Source organism: Periplaneta americana, chromosome 14, assembly GCF_040183065.1.
Source record: "Periplaneta americana isolate PAMFEO1 chromosome 14, P.americana_PAMFEO1_priV1, whole genome shotgun sequence".
Lineage (NCBI taxonomy): Eukaryota > Metazoa > Arthropoda > Insecta > Blattodea > Blattidae > Periplaneta > Periplaneta americana.
The window spans coordinates 80795454-80821827 of NC_091130.1; the positions used below are offsets into that span (position 1 = coordinate 80795454).

Consider the following 26374-nt stretch of genomic DNA (forward strand, 5'->3'; position numbering starts at 1 on the left):
TATTATGAAGAAGATGATGATGATGATGATGATGATGATGATGATTATTATTATTATTATTATTATTATTATTATTATTAAAAAGAACATCAGCCACCGGCGTAGCTCAGTCGACAGAGGCGTTTGCCTGCTGAAGTTTCGCTCGGGCGTATGTCTGATTCGCGCTTAGAATTATTACTCATACTTAGTTGGGGTTTTTGAGAGATTTCTCCCAACCGTAAAGCGAATGTCAGGTAATATATGATGAAATCTCGGCCTCATCTCGCCAAATATCAACTCGCTATCACCAATTCTATCGACGTGCTAAATAACTTAGTAGTTTATTGTTCATTTATTGTTTTATTGTTCATTTATTGTTTTATTGTTAGTAAAATAACATGTACAAAAATACAGTCTTAATTCTTCCCTGAAGGAGTAAAAACTCATGCTCAGGGAGTTATCTGAACACATACTTAACAAAAATAGGGATAATTATTTGACACAAAGCGGATCAAGGAAAAAAAAATAGGAATAAATTAACTTTAAAAATACAATTTCAATTTTAACAATTTAACTCTTACAAATATATATATACATATTAAATCAATATATATTCTTTAAAAATTGAACTCATAACGCTTTTTTTAAATTTCTGATACTAAAATTTTCCAAATTTAGGTATTTTTCAATTATTTTATTATATAACAGGTACCATGGCTAAGAGCTGTGCTTGTGAAACACTTTGGTTCCTCTAGTCGTATAAAATCGGATCTTTTAGTTCCATATTTATGACGATACAATTTCAGTTTATTGTGATTTTTATGTATGAAGTTTAATAAGGGAATATAATAAATTTATTTAATTTTCAAAACATTAAAATTAGTGAACAAAAAACTCGGATGAGTAATCAACTGGTTTATTAAGGTATATTTTAAATATTCTCTTCTGAATAAGTATTAGTTGATACAGCGTTGTTAAAACAACTAAAAAAAGGGGATATCCAGGACTAATTTTAAATCTCCCGCATTTCATCTCTCGTTGGTTCGTAGGTCTGAAGTTATATGCGCTCTGCGATTATCAAGGATGAAATAAGACGTTTAGTTTACTATTTTGCCAATACTGCGAGAAGCTTGGTCGCACCACAGTCTAGTATATACATTCAAGATGCTCAATACGTAGTAAATATGCATCCATAAGATAGTTGCTAACCACTAGGATCGCTAACATCGCCTCATTACAGACAATGCGAAATAGTACCGGCACAGTCTATTGTTCCTAGCACCCTCACATCTCAATCTTCGTGACTGTATATACCAGACTGTGGTCGCACTATACATTTGAAAGAGCAGTACATTGAGGGTGAACATGAACATATTACAGGATCTAGGCGGAAGTAAAATAAATACAGTAACTCTAAGTTGTTGCTGATTTGACTGCAACCTATTCGACGCTACCAAGTGATCTTGACTTGAGCAGTATTCAGTTGATGTTGTCGGAGTGAGTAACGGACGTCTGTGTGAATGACTTCATAAACTCCTTCCGAAGAAGTAATGTTCACGAATATTACAGCATTATTTTGGAATTAGTTTTATTCAAGAGTAATATTTTAACGAGTGAGTATTACAGACAGGAAATTTGTACACATTCTTATTTATAAGGTTCACAAAGTTCAAAGTAACTTGTTGGTGTTTCACTTCGTATAGAGATAGCTCCATGGCAGTACATTAAGTCATCAACATTTAGATAAGATTTTGAGGACTTTTTGCATTTAAATATAATATTGATTTTAACTTTATAGTAGTTTACTTTTTTTCTGTTAAAGATTTATTTCGTAAAACTGTTCTGTTGTTTATAAAGTTGCATACGCTTAAGACATTTAGACAATTTATTATAAACTTATGCAAGGTGTGCTCCAGTGCTGAATCCTTGTTATAGAACACAACCGCATAGGTTTGGTTTGTAGTTTTACTTTTATTATTCTTTCTTTTACTTTATTTTAAAATTTAACTAAAGTGAAAGTTTTAAAACTAGGGTATGTCTGTTCAAACCATCTTTTTCTTGGCGGCTTGTGCTTCTAGGTACCCTTGGTGACTTATCTCTTGGTGTTTTCACTAATATTTTGTCGTTCGTTGTAGTAATATGTGCGTCTTATTTATTCCTTCGTACTTACATATAAGGTGATTCACGAGGATTTACCGTTCCTTACAGAGCTTATTTCCGAAGACATTCTAAGCAAAAAAGTTGTATAAAATTTGTCCTAATCTCAATATTTTCAGAATTACACTAATTTGAAGTTGTTTGTAAAATACCATCATTCTTGAGTTTTAAGGATAAAAGAATATTACAGATAAATAATGAACTATTCAGGAGTATCATGTCTTTAATTAGCTAGTATTCTGAAGCTAAAAATGTGTTGTGAATTCCATAGTTGCTTCGTACATATTTTGTAGTTAAAAATCGGAAAAAAAATTACATTTTCTTATGCACTTATCACAACAATTGTTACAAACAACGCCTCTCTTGTATGATTTGTAACAATTTTTGTGATAAGTACGTAAGAATGTCATTTTAGTTAAAAATTGAAAAATAAAATTTGTGAAAAACAATTAACACATTTTTAGCTTCAGAACACTAGGCAATTAAAGAAATTACACTTCTCAATAGTTCATTCTCTATTTGTAATATTTTTTTACCCTTAAAACTAAAGAAAAAAGGTATTATACTAACAACTTGAAATTAATGTAACTTTGAAAATATTGAGATTAGGACAAATGTTTGACATTTTTTGCTCAGAATGTCTTCGGAAATAAGCTCCGTAAGGGGCGGTAAATTCTCATGAATCCAATCGTGTATCCAATCGTTTATTGGTTGAATTTTACACCAGTACCTGATTGTATTATTTCTGATATGATATCTATGTGATTTATTCACTATTCTTCGTAATATTTTTATTTCAGTAGTTTCGTATATTTGTTTTGTTTTTGCTGCTTCTAACCTAGTGTCTACAGCGTTCGCGAATGTGGTATAAATTTATAAATTCTCGTTTTTGTTTCTATTTGTGAACATTTATTGCTCCATGTATTATTTTCTAGGGCTCCTGATATTCTCAGTGCTTCATTAGCCTGAGTGGAAACCTCATGATTAATACTTAATATTTATTTATTTAAGTTATTTACGGCCATCAGACCACCTCTTCCACACGAAAAGGAATGTAATGTAACTACAAGAAAAAGTGATGATCATCATGTAAATTAATCTAATTTTGACAAAAGAAATCATATAAAAAACAACGGTAAAATCAAAGAATCACTCGCTGCTTTTCCAGACCAATAAGAGATCGATGAGGCAATATAGGACGTCACGCACAATGACAATACTTCAAAATACTTTCTTTCTCTCGCCCTACACCATTCCACTGCACTCCCTTCCTCACATTTTCCTCTACTTCTCTCTTTCTCCCTTTACCTACTTTATTCTACTAACTACATTATATTATGAAAACAGAATACATAATAACCCTTGAATACGTCGGGATTCCATCCTATGACCTTTCGTTTAGTAGATCACTATCATAGTCATTTCGCTACGAATTCGTTGATGAAGAAACCTTTAAAAATTATACTTGCGCACAATTAACATCAAAGATATTAAACATACGACTTTATTATCATATAATCGAACTGAATTCATTATTCATTGTTCTATATACACTTTTAAGTTAATCAGTGAAATCGTTAGTTTGCTATTAACCTTATTACAGTTAATATGGCAAATAGATCACGGATTAATTAACTTATATTGTACAAGGACAAGGACTTAATATGATAAATTTCTGAATGATGGCGTTACTACACTTATCCCCTATCAATTGTCTTACTATAATTTTATTAAATCGATTCACTATACTACTCCCTTTAGTGTTCTATTAATATTATTGAGGTAAGTTCATTTTTTAAATTAAAACGGTGTTTTATTTCTGCAATGTAATGTGCGGACATACGTGGCGTTATACAGGATGTTTCTGGAATGGTGTTACTAACTTTCAGGAATGATGGGGAAGGGCACATGTATCAATTTGAGATAAGGAACCCTGGTCCGGAAATGACTGAGTCGAAAGTTATAAGCAAAAATAGTTGTGTGGAAATGGAATTGTGATTTCGCACCACGTGCCCTCCTTCCCTTAACCTTTGGAACAGTCGTGGAAAGATGGTATGGACCGGATGTCTCCTACGTGGGCACTTGTCTGATACAAACTGTGAGCTTGTCTACTGTTCCCATTGGCTCATCCGTATTCGAAAATGAGGTCTGCATATTCCACTCTCTTGTACTCCTCCATTTCACTAGGACTGATCGACTGGACACTGCAACTTGTACACATACACTGCTGTCTACAGACGTGCATATCAGGACCGACCATGTCCGTTACACATTACGCTATCTGCATTGATTTTAGTGTAGTTTCCTGTCCCCACCCTCAGACAGCGCACTGAATGGATACTGTAAGTACGAGTAGACAACCTAAACAAAGTCAGATGAATACAGTATGTGTAAGATGTACAGATAAATACACATAAATACACATAAATAAGATGTACAGAGAAATAAAATTATTTCATTTCATACAACAATTTTTGCTTGTAACTTTCGACTGTCATTTCTGGACCAGGATTCCTTATCTCAAATTGATACATGTGCTCTTCTCCATCATCCCTGAAAGTTTGTAACACTAGCCCGGAAACACTCTGTATAGGCCTATTACCTCATCCAACTTCTTGACCGGGAAAACAGCGACTCTTTCTTGGATTCTACCAAAACAACTGCACATAAAAGTATAAATTCAAAATAATAACAATTACCCTAAAATATTGAAGGGGTGATACAATGAAATAAAACAGATGCAACAGATATTTGTTCCTATTTCCCTCCTTCCTCTTTGTCTCCACATACTATCCATATGTATATCTTAATGTTGTCTATTAATCGGTATCTTCTTCTGTCCCGAACTTTCCGCATCCTTCAGTAAACAGTTTATTCTTAGCCAGTGATCCAACCAATTTATTTTTCTCTTCCTGATCAATTTGTACATTATTCGTTCTTCACCATCTCTTTCTAGCACAGCTTCATTTCTTATTCTGTTTGTCCATTACACACGATCCATTCTTCTCCATATCCACATTTCAAATGTTCTAGTCGCTTCTCTTCACTTCGTCGTAATGTCTATGTTTCTACTACCATACAATGCCACACTCCACACAAAGCACTTCACTAGTATTTTCCTTAGTTCTTTCTCCAGAGATCTGCAGAAGATTCTCCTTTCCTCACAGCTGTCATTTAGCTCCAGGAGCATGTTGCTTAGTATTCTCTCTTCTGCTAACAACGCCATATCAGCAAATCTTATGCACATTATTCTTTTCCTCCTACTAAAACCCTCCAAGTAGATGTTGAACACAGTAGGTGACAAAGGTGACAGTAGGTGACATTTCTTCTCGGTAGATGTTGAAAATGATCTCCTTATTCCTGTACACACATCCGTACCTGTCGCTCCACGTTTCTCTTAGTTTTTCTGCAACATTTCCTCGTCAATTCCATTGATTTCGGTTGTCATATTGTTCTTCAATTCGTCAATTGTTCGTGGCCGATTTTTATAAACTTTATTTTTAAGATAATCTCAAAAGAAATTATCCGGTGACGTTAAATCAGGTGATCTGGGTAGCCACAAATTTTTAAAAACTACTCTATCATCAAAGTAACTTGTGATCAGGCTGAGATATTCATGTGACGTGTCTGATGTCGCCAAGTTCTTCTGTTTCACTTATTGTTGTTCATTTGTTTTTTTTTTGTGATCAAAATGTCATAAGACTAAAGGACAATAAATATGAAATGAAAGTGACACTCAGCTTCAGTATAATTAATCAAAGGAACATAGGCTGTTCTTGTGTCGTGGCACAAACAAGAGAATGGGTTACTCTAACACAGAGAAATTATTACTAAAATACTAAAGATAAAAACATTATCAGCATAAATCTAGCAACATCTCAGTAACAGATTTCGTGAGATAAAACAAAATTTTCTAGTTTAATTTTATTTAAATCACTGTAAGAGGTTATTGGTCGCAATTTCGTGTCTATATTCCTTACTCTGTGGCTTAAAACACTTCAGACAAGATTTGCTTTTGGTCTCTACCGACTTCCTGTACTCGTACTCCTGTCTTCGCTTCTTATCAACCAATCACAACTTGACTTTCGGCATCCTTTCTTGCGCTAGACGTCATTTACCATACATTTTAAGAGGTTTTCCTCAACCCTAAGGCAAATGTCGGGTAATCATGGCGAATCCTCGACCTAATCTCGCCAAATACCATCTCGCTATTACCAATCCAATAGAAGCTAAATAATCGAGTAATTGGTATAGCGTCGTTAAATAACCAACTAAAACAAAAACACATTTTAAGGATTGTATTTAATTCGTAATTCTTCACCTTTATGCTTAATGATGCAAATGCAAGACTGACTTGCTATAAACCAATAGTCGCAATTTAGAATGCACCCGTTTTCATACTACAACATATTTTCTACTAAAAGAGAGAACTTTAGGTGGAAATTAAATCCACGTAGCTACTTTTTCCCTTATTTGCCTGTTACGGTAACGGCTTTTATTGCGAACGATAGAAAATCTACATGGATGTGATTCAAAATATTAATGTAACCATATAGGGGAGAGTCGGGTAGTATCGGATATCGGGTAGTATCGGACAGCGCGTTTCTTTCATCTACCACCATATGGTAGTACCTGAATGACATGGTTACGTTTTTCTATGCGAAATCACAGAAACTTAACTATGTCAATCGTGTACTATAATCGTGTGGCACATGAAAGAAACTCACTGTCCGATATTACCCGATGTCCGATACTACCCGAATCTCCCCTACACGTTATGAAAATGTATCAAAATATATTTTTATGTAAATACATTATATTTTGTGTAGACAAAGCCACAAATACTCCAAGAAATAGTTTCCCAGCACATAATTCAAAAGCCCAATAAAATCCGAATTACTATCCAGGATCGGTTTCTTGTAAAGGGATGAATTTATAAATCCCCCTCCCCCAGTTTGATTTCACAATATTATTGGATAGGTGATAAATGATAGAGAGTGATCCAGAGAGAAATAGACAACTACAGACCACTCTAGCGCTGACGGTAACAGGCCAGGACAAGTCTAATTATCCATGCATTAGGGATGAGAAAAGTAGTTATTTTCTCGTAACAGTTCCAACAGTTCCAGTTCCACGAAAATACTAGGTTCCAAATAACAGTTCCGAAATAACAGTACCACCATAATTATAATTATAATAATAATAATAATAATAATAATAATAATGATTTATTTAACCTGGCAGAGTTAAGGCCATACGACCTTCTCTAACACTCAACCAGGAGTAAAGACTGCGTTACAAAAACACTACAAATTTACAAATTACACTACAATTTTACACACAAAACTGAATAAGATAATAATAATAATAAAATATAAACAACAAATAAGAAGAAATCAGACATAATATATAACATACAGAAAGAAAAAAACATAATATGTGAACAGCAGGTCAAAATAAATGAGGCATACAAAAAAAGACAATTATTCATAATAATAATAATAATAATAATAATAATAATAATAATAATAAATAAGAATAGTAATAATGATAATGATAATAATAATAATAATAATAATAATAATAATAGTAATAGTAATAAAATAGTGCAGTACAAAGTATACAGTGAATACAATATTTCTAAGTACACACAATAAGGAAAATTAAGATTATATATAGCTCAACTTATCACATTAGAGATATAACATTATCGGAAAATATGAAAACAAAAATATAAAATAAGTTGAATATCATTAGAACATAAAAAAATGTGAATACGTGGAAACATGCAATACAACACTTGTCATAATAGTAAGTTAGTTTGGCAACTCGTCATAAGATAATTTTCTAACTTGGATTTGAAAGAATTCAATGTTCGGCAGCCCTTGACTTCAGGCGGCAGAGAGTTCCAGTGACGAGAGGTAGCAACAGTGAAGGATGAGGAATACAGAGACGATGCGTGAAGTGGAATTTCTAGCGTGTTATCGCGTTGTGATCGAGTATTAATATTATGATAGCGAGAGAGAGTATGAAAACGAGCGAATAAATAATAGGGGGATGAAGAGTGCATAATTCGATATAAGAGAGAAAGTGAGTGCAGATTTCTCCTCTCATGTAACCTAAGCCATGATAACTTCTTGAAATAAGGTGAGATATGATCATAGTATCGAACATTAAAAATGAAGCGGACGCATGCGTTATGAACACGCTGTAGTTTCTGAGCGGAATCAATCCTGAGATCACTGAACAAAACGTCGCAATAATCGAAGTGAGGTAGAATGAGTGTCTGTACCAGCGTCTGTTTTAATTTAGATGGATAATGATACAATCCTTTTAGTGAATGGAGAATAGAGAATGCCTTCTTACATGTATATTTAATATGCGTATCCCAATTGAGATTATACACTACGCCGAAGTTCGATCCACAGCACCGGATCGAATCCCTCTCCTCCAGTGGCCTGACCTTTGTGGTCTGACTCCATGTTGTTACCATAACAAATTCTGTAGGATCAGAAATTATATTATATAATTTGGAAACTGCACCAAAATAAAACATACCAGGAATGCACGAAACTTCTCCAGAGTTAAGTCCCTAAATTCAGTTCTGTCATTCTGTGAAGCGTATGATACAATTTATGTTAAAACCCTTTAATCAAAGTAGTTTATGCAAACATTTGGGTAAAAAAAAAGGGAGAAGTCCAGGAGTCATACTGACAGTATTGACACCACGTTACCAGTTATGTTATACGTATTTATGCACGACGCCAGTTCAGGATTAAAAGTTGGTATTGATTTTGTCCCTGAAAATTGTTAAAAGTAGGCAGATCTACGAGACTCGTAAGCAACGGTTGTCATAATGTAGTTCCATAACATCGAGTATATTTTTGTAACAGTAAGTATTTTGGAACTGAAAGTATTTTGTATAACCATTCCGGCATCATACAATAACGTGCGGTGTGCTTTCAAAACATAATTTTGCCGACCGACATAATTTTGCTCTGTAGGTTTCACTCAAAGTCACGTTGTCACGTCTACGTCCTCGATAAGAATAAGCACTAGTTTATGTTGTTAAATGGCTATTATTATTATTATTATTATTATTATTATTATTTCATTTACAAGTATGTTGACATTCTTAACTCTTAATAATAACTCTTTAATAATAATTTTTAAACACATACCTTAATGTTCGTCTTCGATTTTAGTCCACGTGGATCAGACAAGTAGGTGTCATTTTACAATAGAAGCAGCTTATTGGTTGCAACATTGAAATTGATTGGAGCGGCGACACAAAAAATTGGAAACAATAATACAATTAAATTTCAAAGACTTGCCGAATGTTAAGCATGAGACCGCGGCGATAATACTACAGTACTAGTATGTAATGTAACAGTGGTGTTTCGGAACAGGCCGTTACGTTATTTTATAGTCATAACTCATAATGTAGTTCCACAACATCAAGTATTTTGTAACAGCAAGTATTTTGGAACTGCAAGTATTTTGTGTAACAGGTAGTATGTAATGTAACAGTGGTGTTTTGGAACAGGTCAGTGAGCATAGAGCTCCCTGGAAGAGCCTCGCACGACTAGTATGTAATGTAACGGTGGTATTTAGGAACATGTACGACTAGTATGTAGTGTAACAGTGGTGTTTAGGACGCTAAATGATCACATGTATGTCATGTGATGCAGTATGATGTCATAATGAGTCGAGTTGTGAATTCATGGATAAGAAATCTTTTCTAATGCTAAATTGACTTCGTAGGTCAGGTTTGTTCGAAGCAGGAAATGTAATGTAATTTTAGATTATTTGTAAATTGGTCACGAAATCGAAGTGGATCCCAATGGTAAATGAAACCTAAGCTATTCTTCCTCTTCACAATAGTGTTCAATTTCTCCAAAAATTAGTAAATAAAAGCTATAATCATTTCGGCCGTGTTAAAATTAATATTAATACCGTCATGCAGAGTAATAATCTCATTATAATGAAATATGAAAATTTACCGTTGTATTTTTTAAATGAAAGAACTTCAACAATGCAGTCACGTTTCAACAGACTTCTGTTTCATTTCAAGAATTGGTAATGAAACTAAAAATGTAAAATATTTGGAAATAAAACATAATCTATATATTTTCATCTCCCTTGATAAAATTCACAATATGGTTTCTATAATACAGGCATTGTTATTTGATAGACTCTTATACTCAATAACATAATTTCCAAGATACATAATGTGTACAGCTGTCAAAAAAAGAAAAGTGGCCGCACTCGTGAACAGCGAATATTTTCAAAGTCCACTTCGGGTCGCGGCGATGTTACACGATGCATGTGCTTGTACAAGCAGTTCCCGAACTATGAAAGTGTTCCATGTCTGCGCCTCGTAGGCCAGCGGTAGAGTGCTTGTTTAGTGATTCAAAGGTTGTGGGTTCGGGCCTTCAAGTTTTCATTCTATTTTTTAATCGTTCTTTAGCGATGTAAATGCTATTCAAATTATCATTTATATTCAGTTATCGTTCTTTATGGATATCACGTTATTTATATTTTGTTATCGTTCTTTAGAGATATGAATAAAATTCAAGTCCTCATTTGTATTCTGTTATCGTTTTATAACGATATAATATATAATATATAATATAATATAATATAATATAATATAATATAATATAATATAATATAATATAATATAATATAATATTTATTAATATAATATAATATTTATTAATACTATACACTTGAGCTACATTAGGCACTGCAGCCCGAAAGAGCAGAAGCTCATGCTCGGGCGCAGTTCAGATCAGTTATACAAAATATATCACAAAATTACGAGAGTTCATTGAGCACAATAACATTAATAAATGGTAAAATACATACAGCATGTAATAACAGGGTCTATATACAAATAGAAAATACAGAAGTACATGAATATTAGAGTAACAATTTTAACTCAATTAGCTTAAACAATTAAATAATTAATCTGATTTGTTTCTTAAATCTATGTGTGTTAAGTGTACTTAGCTCAGGGTAAGCTCTAATTAATGTATTATATATTTTGGGTCCAAAATTTCTGCTGTGTTTTAATCCAGCAGTTGTGTGGCATTTGGAATAACAATTTTTATTATTGTATCTCCAATGGTGGTTAGCCCTATTTTACATATGTATGTTAGGGCTATAGTTTCATACACAAAAACGATAAGCATAAAGAAAATTAGAAAAGAAAATTAAATTAGCTTACGCGATGTAAACAAAACGTAAACAATCCGTAAATTAGGCACTGCGATTGCAAAATAAATATCAGGTATCAATTTGAAACATACAAAAACATTAACAACACACATACGTAACACTTCTATAACACAAATACGCAGCCTTCCGTACCATACATCATAAATTGATACACAATAGTCATACAAACACAATCAAACTATAATTACGACATTGCGACGACATCAAGCATCACATAACTGATTCACATACATAACAAATCAAGCATCCGTTACAACACATACACTTCAACATAGTAACCACACTTTTAAAAGTTACAAATTTGGCTCCAAGAAGAATAAATATGACACTGTTACTAATTACTATTCTTCTACAATTTCTTAAATATATCTGTAATAAATCTGTGAAATTCCGATATGAATAATATTCACGTTTTTTATATTGTTATCGTTCTTTAGCGATATAGATAATATTCAAGTTATCATTTATATTCTGTTTTCCTTCATTAGCATTATAAAATAATATTAAAGTTATTTATATTGTTATTGTTCTTTCGCAATATAAATAATCTGTATTTTATGTAAGTAATTATTATAACACAACCATCCTTCTTTGTAAAATAGGTTATATTATTTAGATAATGAAATAAGTATTATATAATATCTTATATTAATTAAACAAACCGATATTTATCATTTATATTCTGTCATCGTTCTTTAGTGATACTGTATAAATAATATTCAAGTTATTTATATTGTAATCGTTCTTTAGCGATATAAATAACATAAATTTAATATTAGGTTTCGAAAAATCTAGTTGCATAATACTGGTATTAGTTTTTCTTTTTGTATTATTACATTATACTATCTTGAACCACAATAAAATGAAAAGGAGTAACGAGGAATTGAACCTGAGACGTTGACATCTAAATTTCGACGTTCGTCCGCTGAGCTACGGTGCAAAAGTGTGGAAACATTTTCGGAAAAATTGGCCCAATCACACTCTAAGATTTTCTGATGATTCGTAGAAGCTAGTCCAGGATGCGAGGAGGGGGGAAAAGGCTAATTGAGATTTCCCGGTCTCTGATCGGGTCAAATATCCTGATAGAATTAATATTTAACCCTTGCCGTGACTTTCGGTGAAGTCCGGAGGGCCCAATTAGTCAAATCCACTCTCCTCATCTCCATGCTTGGGTCTCCTGGAATTTAATAAGATGCGAAAGAGATAGTGGTGTGCGGAAAGCAACGGGATGTTACCGCATTTAGGCCTATCCTTCCCAAGAAAAACTGCAAACATAAACAAAGGAATCTTTTAATAGAAGAAGAAGGATATTCTGCGGACCTCTGGAAAAAGAACTAAGGAAGAGACTAGTGAAGTGCTTTGTGTGGAGTGTGGCATTGTATGGGGAAGGAACATGGACATTACGACGAAATGAAGAGAAACGAATTGAAGCATTTGAAATGTGGATGTGGAGAAAAACGGTACGTGTGAAGTGGACAGACAGAATAAGAAATAAAATTGTGTTTGAAAAAGTGAATGAAGAAAGAATAATGCTGAAACTGATTAGAAAGAGAAAAAGGAATTGGTTGGGTCTCTGGTTCAAAAGAATAATATTCGACATTAGGATATGTGGATCATATGCGGAGACTAAGAGGAAGGCAGAAAATAGGAAAGATTTGGAGATTGCTGGGTTTGCAATGAAAGACCTGCCCATGGACAGAACATTTATGTATGTGGGTATGTTCAGAATGCCTGGAATATCGTGTCTAAGAACAGTCGCTATTTGCAAAGACTAGTCGATTCCATGCCCACTCGACTGCAAGATGATCGAGATAAGAGGAAGATAGACTAAATATTGAATTGTGGCTTTTTGTTTTGTTTTTCGAACGCTTAATTGTTTGAATGTTTTAAGGCCGACGCCAGTAAATTTGTTTTGTTTATGCCACGAAAGATATTTTTATTGAGAATAAAATCTTTTTTCTTTCAATTTTCATCCACAATATCATAATGATAAAGTCATGGCATAATATATTAATGAACCTGATGTTAATTACTAAACTAATCGTAAAAGAGAAAGGAGCCATTATGCATAGTTTGTCTCTCTCAAAAACATAACAAAAAAGAACATAAAAAGCACGAGGTTGTAGTCGAACGCAGGACCTCATGAATAAGAGGCCTGAACGCTACCATTACCCTATCGAATCACAGAATGAATACTTCAATTATAACTGTAGATATCAGGCAACGTGGTCCAACAACATGTAACATCGCCTGTCTCCGAATTATAGCGAAGATACCCGAAGGGAACTTTGTTCCAGGAGAGCGGCCACTTTTTCTTTTGACAGCTGTACATTTTTAAAGACGATCTTCGTATCTTTACTATTTATCTTTTACTTTAGTTTTCAAAATTTATTTCAGTACGACGAAAGGATTCCCAATTCTGCTTTCAAACAGTGGCGCCAACTTATATGGGCTCGTGGAATCCGAGGCCACCCAATAATTTGTTTATGTTATGAGATTTATTTAACTTATACCTCAAATGTTTCAGCCCACACACTTTTTTCCAAAAGTTGGCGTCACTGTTTCCAGTAGTGCCAAACATGTTCCGTTCTGTGGAACAGGCGTTGTCATAATGTAGTTCCAAAGTGAAACGAGTATTTTGTAACCGCAAGTATTTCGTACTAGCTCAGAACAACACTGTTATTTTGGAACGTAGTATTCTAAGGTGCTGTTACTTTTTGGAACAACTCCAAACAAGGAACTGTTCCAAAATAACCGTTACGTTATTTTTTCCCCACCTCTACCATGAACGGTCATTCAATCGAGCGCGTGCTTTATGTGGCCAAGATGCGAGTGTTTCTAGCTTTCCTTTGTGCTGAAGTTAATTCTGAACAAAGCTACTGTAGGTAGCTCAATTTAAATACTACATTCAACAAAGAATATTCCATGCACGGTCCATGTGTGTTAAGGAGTCAACACAGCAATTCAGAGACGATCCAGAGTTTTTATCGAATTAGGCTTTCACATCATTCACGGTATAAAACTTTGTGAATAAATTTAGAGAGAAGGTGGGGACGCAAAGAAAAACGAAGAATTGTCAATAGGATGTACAGCTGTAAAAAAAAAAAAAGTGGCCGCATTCTTGAACAGCGAATATTTTCTAAGTCCACTTCGGATCACAGTGATCTTACACGATGCTCGCGCTTGTAGAAGTAGTTTCGGAACTATGGAGTCACTCGATATGTGCGTCTCGTAGAGAAGCGGTAGAATGCTTGCTTCAGGATTCGAAGGTTGTGAGTTCGAACCTTGTTTGTTGTTTTATTTTGTTATCATTCTTTAGCGATATAAATAATATTAAAGTTATCACCTGTTGTAGTTCTTTAGCGTTATAAGTAATATTCAAGTGACCATTTATATTCTGTTATCGTTCTTTAGCGATATAAATAATATTGAAGTTATTATTTATATTCTGTTATGATACTTTAGCGTTAAAAAAATATTAAAGTTATCACTTGTATTCTGCTATCGTTCTTTAGCGATATAAATAATACGAGGCGCTTCCAGAAAGTATGTTTCCCGATTTTTTCCGCTTGAAGGTAAACGTGATTAGCCGTGTCAATTGCGCATGCGTAACAGATCTTTGACGTATCAATCATATGCCAGCCGGACAGGTCCCGCCTGGTGCCAGTAGCGTGGCAGCAGTGGTCCGAAATGGAAGCTCTTATTCCTTCTCCCGCCGCCTGCGAGGTTCGGTCAGTGATAAAATTCTTTAATGCACGAAGCATTGTGCCAATTCAAATTCATCGGCAGCTCTGTCAGGTCTATGGACCGAACATCATGAGTAAGCAATGGTGCGTCGCTGGTGTAGGCAGTTTTCCTAAGGTCCTCAAGGTGTCCATGATGAAGAGCGCAGTGGGCGACCGTCCCTCATCAATGATGATCGTGTTGAGCTGGTGCGGCAGTGCATCAAGAGAACCGTCGCTTCACTATTACGGAGCTGAGCAGCCATTTTCCGCAGATATCGCGATCCTTGTTGCATGAGATTGTCACTAAGCACCTGCTGTTCAAAAAAGTGTGTACCAAGTGGGTGCCGAAAAACCTGACACCCGAACACAAAATGCAACGTTTAGGAGCAGCACTGACATTTCTGCAACGGTATCACGATGACGGCGGCGAGTGCCTCGACAGGATCGTCACGGGCGATGAGACTTGGATTTCGCACTTCACCCCGGAAACAAAGCAGCAGTCAATGCATTGGCGGCATAGTGGATCTCCGGTCAGGACGAAATTCAAACAGACGCTGTAGGTACGCAAAGTACTGTGTACGGTGTTCTGGGACAGGAAGGGCATTCTGCTCATTGACTTCCTTCCAAGAGGTGAAACAGTGAACGCTGACCGTTACTGTGAAACACTGCAAAAATTGCGACGTGCCATTCAAAAAGCGTGGGATGCTTACTGCAGGTGTTGTGCTCCGCCATGACAATGCTCGTCCACATACGGCTCGGCGCACAGCAGCTGTTTTGACGGAATTTGGCTGGGAGTTGTTTGATCAACCACCCTACAGTCCTGATCTTGCTCCCAGCGATTTTCACGTTTTCTTGCACCTCAAGAAATTCCTGTCCTCCGGTGAGCGTTTTGGCAACGACGAAGAGCTGAAGACGTCTGTGACACGCTGGTTCCATTCACAGGCGGCAGAGTTCTACGACAGAGGGATACAAAAGTTGATCCCATGATACAAGTGTCTCAATTCTGATGGTGGCTATGTTGAAAAATAGCTGAAACATTGCTGTACCTGTTGCCAATAAAGGTTTTCCTAAAAGTGTGTTCTTTTTTTTAAATAAGGAAACTTACTTTCTGGACGCGCCTCGTATTAAAGTTATCGTTTGAGAGGGTCAGAAGCAAAGGGGTACAAATGACATTTATAAAAACATGAGTTAAGAGCTTCCTGGGCAAGCTAAGACATTAAAAATTTTAGTGGCAAAGGGATACATCTTTTAACCACATCACACACTAAAACTGAAATTTCACGGAATTTACGGAATCTTAAGTACTTTGAACTACATTTTTTCACAAATAATTTAAGTACACTTCTGCTCACCTCTCATTTGTATTCTGTTACCATTCTTTAGTGATATAAATAATATTAAAGTTATCATTTGTATTCTGCTATCGTTCTATAGCGATATAAATAATATTCAAGTTACCATTTATATTCTGTTATCGCCCTTTAGGGATATAAATAATATTCAAGTTAACATTTATATTATGTTATCGTTATTTAGCGAAATAAATAATATTCTGTTATCGTTCTTTAGCAAAATAAATAATATTAAATTTATTTATATTGATATGTTCTTTGGCGATATAAATAATATAAATTTAGCGTTAAATTTGGAAAACTACAATTGCATAATACTAGTGTTAGTTTTTTCTTATGTTATTACATTATACTATCCTGTAACTCAATCAAAATGAAAAGGAACGACGAAGATTTGAGCCTGAGACGTTGACATCTACGATTACGCTACAAGTGTAACATGTAGAATACTTTAATTATAACTGTATAAGGCAGGCATCGTGGTCCAACAACATGTAATATCGCCTGTCTCCGAATTGTATCGGAGATACCCGAAGGGAACTTGGTATCTAGAGAGCGGCCACTTTTTCTTTTGACAGCTGTACAGGATCTCACTAAATTATAGTGATCGGATATATGACTTTCTTTAAAACACTTTTGTTAAGGGGGCTGTGCAGTTACCTTTCAGTGCGACAAGGTTTTATGTGATTAATTGGGCAATCTTACAGGACGAGATTGAGGTTGTCAATTATTTGAAAATTAATTAATGAACTTAATAAACAAATCATTAATGATTAGGGAACGGATTTTTAGATGCCGAAAAGAGAGATTTAAGAATTTATAAAATACAATTTAAGGGGAGTTTGTGTGAAATTAATAATTCATAATTTTAATATTAGTAAATATTCCATTTCAGGTGAAGTTTGAGTATAAAGAAAATTCTACCAGTGAAAGAGACTGATTGCTGAGTGATCAGTTTCATTTTGCATAACGGGGATGAACTGATGCGGAAACTAATTAGTAAGCTGTCGCCTAACCTGAACAACCTTCAACCCCTTTTATGCTATGATGAATTTTTCCAAACAAACTTTGGTTTTAGAAAATTAGGTAAAATCTTCCTCCATCTCCTTGTAAGATCAATATGGAATGAACTTGCCAGACCAATGTTTGTAAGTGATTTTTCTCTCTTGCGTTTTAAATAGTATTTTGGGAAATTTTTGCATTTTCAGTAGGCCTACTGGCGCATTTTAGACAAAACATAGTATAGGAGTTTATGGTTCATTTAGACATTTAAGGCCCTATAGAATTTTAATAGGGGAATCCTGTTTACATGAAACGTAGACATATCTTCTGTTGTCCACAAGATGGCCTTAAATGAATGTTTTGTTTATTATTAAATAGATATGACATAATGCTGTAAGTCCACTTATGTAGAGCAACAGCTAGCTTGCCTGGCCGTGAAACGAGCGGGCCCGGATTCAAATCCTGGCTTGGAAAAGTTAGCTGGTTGGGTTTTCCGAGGTTTTCCTTCAACCACTTGAAGCAAAATTGCTGGGTAACTTTCGGCGTTGGACCATTAACTTCGTCATTATCATCTTAATAGTTTCAGGTCGACCAGAAGATCCAGGAAGACGTGGTTCCGAAATTCGCCTACGTGTGTCGTCTGTCTGGGGGAGCTGCACAAATCCCAGGGAACTGTAGGAACTCCTACAGTGGACTACGGCAGACCGAGGAGTGTAGCTCCCTCTAATAGATGGCGTCTTGATGAGTTTTGGTATCGCGCTTCCGCGATCTTCGAGTCGAAGAATGCAACAAAATGCAAGCATATGCCATCGAGCTGAGGAAGCGGCATATCAACGAGGAGACATGGACGTTTCTACATGGGTGTGGACTTGTCGGAACTGGATGCCATAGTCGAATCGACAAGATGGCACTAAGCGGTGAATCACGTGCTTGAAGAGCTGTCCGAAGGACTTATATAGTTAATCATCCCAATAAAAGGAGGTTGCACGATAAGCTTAAGGTTGCAGTGCTTGCCTACGGACCTTCTCCGAAGAAAGAAAACAATATTCTAGTACGACTAAAAGACTTCAATCATTCTTTCAGTGCCTTGATATGGTAATCTTACCCCTAGCTCCCACACATCACACGGAATGTACAGACGCATTACTGGACTTGATAATTACTAACAATGCCGACAAAATACTGACGCATGGACAGTTGCCTGCACCAGGACTATCAGGGCATGATATCATCTATCTATCGTTTAATATGCAGTGTCCTAAATCGACTCCTAGAGTAATTACTTACAGGGATATTAAAAGAATAGATGATATTGCACTGAAAGAAAACGCTGCACAACTTCCATGGCACATGTTCTGGACATTACGAACTGTAGACGAGAAAGTAGACTTATTCAATACGTTAATACTTCAACTTTATGACAAACACGCACCATTAAAGACCAAACGTACCAGAAAGACCCCAGCCCCTTGGATGACGACTGAAATACGTAGCCTGATGTCCGAACGCGACTTAGCGTATAGGAAATACACCCGCAATAAAAACGACGAATATTTTAACTTATATAAACACCTAAGAAACAGAACGACTCAACTAATAAGAAACGCTAAACTCAAATACTCCTACAAACTTATAGAGCCCAACACAACCCCTTCCGAGTTATGGAAAAATCTGAAGGTTATTGGACTTGGAAGGGCTAGTGAACAAGCAGAAATACCCATCCCACTTGACCGATTGAACGAACACTTTGTAAAGGACCCGACCTTAAACAACACAACGAAACAAGACACAGTTTTGTCTGACTCAGCTCCCCCAACTCGAGACAAATTCTATTTTACTGACGTCACTCCTATTGACGTAATGAAAGCCATCCGACGCATCAAGACGAAAGCTCAAGGGCCAGACAACATTAGCATATTACTCATACAGAAAATACAAGATATAGTAATACCTACAATTGCACACATATTCAATAGTTCCTTAATCACTTCAACTTTCCCTAAAATATGGAAGCAAGCTTTCGTTCTTCCTCTTCCAAAAGTCAAAGTTCCCACCGACCCGAACGACTATAGACCAATCAGTATCCTGCCAGCCATATCAAAAGCACTGGAAAGAATCGTACACAGACAAATTACTAACTACATGAACGAACACAAACTATTCGACAAGTATCAGTCAGGTTTCAGAGCTGGACACAATACAAGCACTGTTCTACTTAAAGTGACAGAAGACATTCGTGAAGCAATCGACTCTAATAAAGTAACAATACTAACACTTCTTGACCTTAGCAAAGCTTTCAACTCTGTAAATTTTGACATGCTCACCCATAAATTGAGAAATCTGCATTTGTCAGAGACTGCTGTGAGTTGGTTCGAATCCTACTTACGGGAAAGACAACAATGTGTTGTATCCGGGAATCGAAGCTCTTCCTGGCTTAACATAACATCAGGTATACCACAGGGTTCAGTACTCGGACCATTGTTGTTCACAATATATGTCAATGATATTACATCTCATGTAAGGCATTGTAACTATCACTTGTATGCTGACGACCTTCAATACTACATCTCTTCCCGCTTAGATCGAATAAATGGACGCTATAGATAAATTGAACGAAGACATTGACTCGATTGTGACATGGACAAAGAAATTCCATCTTAATATCAATCCTTGAAAGACACAAGCAATCATATTAGGACACAAACGGCAAACCGACGCTGTAAAGCACCTCGACATTTCCCCCGTTAAAGTAAGTACAGTGCATATCCCTTTCAGTTCTTCGGTAAAAAATCTTGGCATTCACATGGATAATAATCTCAACTGGGACATGCAAATCACAGAAACCTGCAGAAATGTATATTCTATTATCCATGTGCTAAAAAGGATAAATGTTCATCTTCCCTCTTGCTTAAAAAAGTCCCTTGTGCAGACCCTTGTATTTCCCTATTTTGACTATGCTGACATTTTACTGACTGACCTTTCCAGCGACAACAAAACGAAACTTCAACGTGCTCATAATTTGTGTGTACGTTTTGTAAGCAATTTTCGTAAATATGATCACATTACCCCATCCCTGGAAGCAATAGGTTGGCTTAAACTAGATAAGAAAAGAAATTTACATTCACTTCTCCTTCTCTTCGAAATCTTGAACTCTTCTATTCCTTCGTACCTGTCGTCTCGCTTCACTTACCTTTCTTCCCACCACAATCTGAACACACGCTCTCGCAATGAAACAATACTAACAATACCATCCCATCGCACCTCCTCATACTCGTCCTCTTTCACAATAGCCCTGCCAAGACTCTGGAATTCGTTACCTGCTAGCATCAGGGACTGTCGAAATAAAATTGAATTCAAACGCAAACTTACTAGGCACTTGGTCAGTAATTGAGACTCGTTCAGACATGGTTTCTTGTAAATAGTTCTCTTAATCTATCACAAAATATTTCAATATCCGGCAATTTCATCACTATAGAATTTTGTTATTCTAGGTTTAATTTGTAATTTAGTAAATACAAAAATATTCTGTGTTCTTAACTTCTATGATAAAATGTCTAGCTTTCATTAATCAAGTATTCTTGTCGTACTTTAATTGTTATTGTAATTGTAATTGTAAATTTAATATTAATTGTAATCTTATTGTTCATGTTATAGTTGTAATCCCCTGGTAGAGGGGCAGAAAAGGCCTGACGGCCTTATCTCTACCAGGTTAAATAAATAAATACTAATAAATACTAATAAAATAATATGGTTGGTTTGTTTCTAATATGGAGTTGCTTCTAGCAATGAAGCCATTAGTGATCAAGCTTCTTAATATTTGCACGCGATGTTTTCTCTGCTCTACAAGATACGAGGTTTTGAACATCTTCGTTACACAACAGATAGTTTGAATAGTTGATAATAATGCAGTCAATGTAAAAGTTTCGCCAGGCAATCGTGTCCGGTCTGCAGATTGAAAGTGGCCACTGCAGATTTTCAGGGATGTTATGATATGAGTTTTCTATTATTAAGTATTTTGTTGTTTCGTGCTTGTAAATATTGATTGAAATGAAATCGTATTTGCCTTTCTATAACACATTTGAATTTAGCTTGGGTGTGAGCTTGAGCGATTAGTCAACTGTTCGAAGACAATTGTGGACCCCCACAAGTAACACCAAGAAGGCATCACTCATGTGACAACTAGGCCAGGAGATAATGGGATAGAATGGCCAGTTCCTTTCCCTCTTCATTGCATACATTGCCGACTAGCTACATATTACACTAATCAGACTTAAGACATATACAAACAAATTTTTCTTCCTCAACTGAGATGTACTGCCTGATAATAGATGTACATATCAGCCAGAACCTCAATTAGATTTTACTTCAGCGATATCACTCTTTTGTTCCTTGTTATGCCGCTATACGATGGAATCCATTGGAAAATTATTTTTGTTTCTGGAGCTGGGTGACAAACTTAATAATATCCAAAATTAAGGTTGAATTTGCATGTTTGGATAGAGCGTGAATGGTTGTTTTGGAATCCGAAAGAATAACTGCTTTTTGGAACGTTTCAGTTCTAAAGAGAAGGTTTTGCACAACATTTAATATTATTTTCTAAGGTTTCCCCGTCAAAGTTGATAGTTTGTGGTCTTTCGAACAGTAAAATGAGAACAAAGAACATGTCAGCCCTTGCACCTGCTTCAATATCTGTGAGCGATCCGTCTATATAAATTTGAAGCTACTCTCCTTGTGCGTAGTTTGATTAATAGTATCTAACGCTATATGCGAGTGCAATAGGATTTTCATCTGCCTTTTTCTCATTGTTCACATTAAGTTGCGGGCTATCTTCAATTGGATTTTTATGTATTGAATTTATCTTGAAATAGGTATAAATTTTCTCTGTTGATTGGTAGGCTATAATTCTGAGTTTGTTAAACTTTTTCAGGCAAATAAACTACATCTTCAGGTTTCTTTTAGATATTTCTTTAGAGCTTGTTCTTGTGCGATGGGATGCATTGCATCTATAGGTAGATTTAACAGCATCTGTAATTAATCTAAGTTCTTGGTTTTGTACTAAATTTAATTCATTTAAATTTTGATAGGTTGTTAATTAATGTTTCTCCGCAGTATGTTAATGAAATTTCTATGAATTGTTACCATGTTTTGTTTACTGTCTGTCTGGAACTTACTCACTTGGCTCCAACTAGTTTCTTCAGAATTTTCAGTCTCTTTGTGGCATTCTTATTTCGTAACAGTAAATATTTAAGGACGATTTTTTGGTGGAAATGTTGGCTACATTTCCATGCTCCAATTTTTAATAAATCAGGATCATAATGTAGTATACTAACATTATGTGATGGGTATTTGAAACGTTTTGCATATTATTATTATTATTATTATTATTATTATTACTATTATTATTATTATTATTATTATTATTATTATTGTACTTTTCAGATTAAGTATAAGCTGACAGGAAATCTGTGGAGATATGGACGAAAACATTACAATTTATGAACTTGAACGGCCTCGGAACCTTCTACAAGGAGCATCACTTCGTGGGTCCATTTATGAAGTAGAAGTCTTGCTTAAATATGGGTTTGATGTCACAAGGGATGGAGGTGCACTGGAATTTGCTGTACATAGTGGGAATGGTGACCTGGTAACTCTGTTGATAAAATATGGGTCCGTTCCCAATCCAAGAAAAAGGGGACTATTAGTTAATTTGGCTGCAAAATTAGGTCACGTGAACTGTTTGGAAGCTCTGTATAACGCAGGTTACAGTATGGAGTGCACGGATGGTACAGAAGAAGACCTAGGCCCTATCCATATGGCAGCTCTACACGGAAGAATAGCTGCTCTCGCCTGGCTTCTTGGAATCGGCGTTTCCATAGACATGGTGAGCGGAAGAGGATATACGCCTTTGTCATACGCCATTCTTCAGACGGAGACAACGGTTTTCGATCATTTGTTGCGTCGTGGCGCTTGTGTGAATGCGGTAAACCACCTCATGTATATGACGACGCCTCTTCACTTGGCTGTGAAGAGGGGACAGCTGCGTATAGTACGAAGTTTGTTAGAAAGTGGTGCGAGCTATGGACTGTACTGCACTGAAAACTATCAGACACCTGTGCACTGGGCAGCTATGTTAGGACGCCTAGACGTGCTTGAGGAGTTCGGAAGAAGAGGTGCGAATTTGTCTGTGGAAACAAATGATGAGGACGGAAACCATCCCATACATATTGCAGCTAGGAGTGGCAAGTCGTGGGTCGTTCAGTGGCTTGTGAACGTAGGGGTATCTGTGAACAGCGTGAACAGGAAGGGACACACTCCTCTGCATATAAGCGCCTATCACGGGGAAGTAGATATGTTGAGAGTTTTGGTTAACTTGAAAGCCAACGTGCATGCCACAGATTTCAGCAACAGGAATGCTTTGCATTTGGCTGTAATTAGAGGACACGAAGAGGTAGTCAGGCTCCTTCTAGAGCTGTCTGTCAGCCCTAACGTTGTTGACGCAAAGTTTTATACCCCAATGCATAATGCTGCAATGAGAAACAGAGAAGACATTTTATTTCTTTTGGTCAGTAGTGGAGGTAATGTCGATTTGAGCCTGGAGAATGAAAGGTTCGAACCTTTGATTTTGACAGTTGCGAGAAATAATTCTTTGAACACGTTGCTTCAAGTAATGGACTGTTGTAACAGTTTGCGTGTGAGGGATAGATTTGGACGGAACCTACTTCACTACGCGGTTTTGTACGGAAGTATGTCATTGGCGCAGCGTCTCGTCAGTCTCAAAGGTTTAGCAAATGTCCAGGACTCTGTAGGTCAAACTCCGTTGCATGTCGCAGTTCGCCACGGTTACATTCCACTGGTGAGACTGATGATGAAGAACCACGCCTCGCCCTACGTCCGAAGTTACAAGAAGTGGAATGTAATGCATTTTGCAGCGTACACGGGGCAGGAGTACTGCATGAAGGAGATGCTGAAAATCGACAGGAAGCTGAAAGATCTTCTCTCTCAGGTTACGACTGACACAGGGTTCACTCCTTTGCATTTAGCAGCCAAATACGGGAATATTAGTGTAGTGGAGTTTCTCGTGAGAAGTGAGATCAACATAAACGCGAAGGGCAAGCATGGAAACACGGCGCTATGCGAAGCGCTGATTGCCCGCCATCTGCATATTTGCATGCTTCTCATTGAACACAAATGCGACGTTAACGTGACGTTCGGAAAGACTAAAGAAACTCCTTTCCTCGAGGCGGCAAGATGGGGAAATTTAGACTTAATGTCTGCACTTGCAAAAGCGGGCGCCGATGTTAACGCTGTCAATAAACCTGGGGGTTATTCTGCATTGCATTTTGCAGCATTGGATGGCTGCATGGAAAAAGTTATTAAGCTTAGGGAGTTAGGAGCTGACGTGACTATTAGAAATAGCGATGGATTCATAGCCAGAGACTTAGCTATAGCGGAAAAGCAATTTTATATTCTTCGATTCCTAGATGAGCAGTAGTAAATATTTAATTCATAAATGTGTGATGCAATTATAACTGAAAGTTTGTATAATAGCTGCTTTGTCAAACGATTGTTATCGTCATATTTATGTGCTAATATAGTGATATGTACAGAATTTCAGTAGCGGTGGGGGGAGCTTAAATGTTCGCAAATTTTATGCGTCTTGGATGTGAGAAATGTGAAGCAAGGAACTGAAGGTGATGAGAATATGACAATTATTTCACCAGCATTTTTTAATTAACGTTATGTGAGATGATCGAAATATTGACTATCTTCTGACATACATTCGGTATGAATATTTCCATTGGAGCTGTTGTGCAAGCTACAAGATCATATTTTGATTTCACAACTGTAGCTAGTGTATGAACTATGTTTCATCCTTCTTTGGAGAAAAAGATTAATAGAATTTAGATTCGGCGATATTTTGTATTTTACACATTTTACATAAAAACTAAAAAGAAAAAATACTGAGCTTTCCAGCTTTAAATCTCGGAAAAGTTGCATATTTGAACGATATTACTTAGGAAGACTGGAAATTACACCTACTTGTTTACACGCTTACATTACTGTTTTCTTACACGTCACCTTTTAGAACATTAATGTAGCTTATTTGCAAATTGGAGTAATATGTTAAACATTTACTATTGTTATGTTTTATTAATATTAAAAAAAAACACCGTTTGATTTGGAATTGAAAGTAACTACGTAATTTTATTTTTAGAATCAAATGTTCTGTTATAGAGTTGTGAAATTAAAATAAAGCAACAGAGAAATATATTACATTTTGAAGTTTTTGGTCGGATATTCAGTTCCTAACGGGCATCAGCTTTTCGATGCTACATACATGTAATTTAACAGGACTTACCTTGAATTTTTTAGGCATGTTACTAATGTGTGATCTGCACTCACATGAATTCTTACCAGATTACCCTTGGAACAATCCAATGAGACAGGACGTTCGAAATATTTTGAGAAATCACCTGATTGAAGAACCTTAATTTGTTAAGTTAGCCAAGAATGAACAGGTCTAGTAGATAAAAAAAAAATAAACCGTGCTGTTGAAATTGTATTTTTCACTAGTGTTTTGACATTTGGCTAGATTTCTGCTATGAAAACAATGATATGGCTAGTTAATTAGACTCCTCTTACTACAAGTAAACTTATCTTAACCGTTTTGTCTGTACCAATAATTCTCCATAGTGTTCTGTCTGAAAACTTCATTATTAGAAAATGTATAATTAAAGGTCATATTAAATAATTGTTTTAATTTATTTTATCATGGTGATAGTTCCTAATAATTTAAAATTTTATTGTGAAAACGGGTTTTAATATTTTAAAACATATGCGTGGTAAATTGATGAACACAGTTGCTGTATAGACTATATTTTTAATCATCATCATGACGGCCTAATACTCTGTGTC

At 35.8% G+C, this 26374-nt stretch overlaps 1 protein-coding gene across 1 annotated transcript; it reads left to right on the plus strand.

Moving 5' to 3' along the window:
- The first annotated feature begins 1476 nt into the window (after positions 1–1476).
- LOC138713507 (ankyrin-1-like) lies at positions 1477–26374 on the plus strand. Its single transcript, XM_069845674.1, has 2 exons — positions 1477–1592; positions 22898–26374. The coding sequence occupies exon 2, from the start codon at positions 22932–22934 to the stop codon at positions 24948–24950; it is 2019 nt and encodes a 672-aa protein (XP_069701775.1). The 5' UTR covers positions 1477–1592; positions 22898–22931; the 3' UTR covers positions 24951–26374.

What these genes read in the sequence shown, in the direction of transcription:
- LOC138713507 (XM_069845674.1), top strand. Translation starts at nt 22,932, where the DNA reads ATGGACGAAAACATTACAATTTATGAACTTGAACGGCCTCGGAACCTT.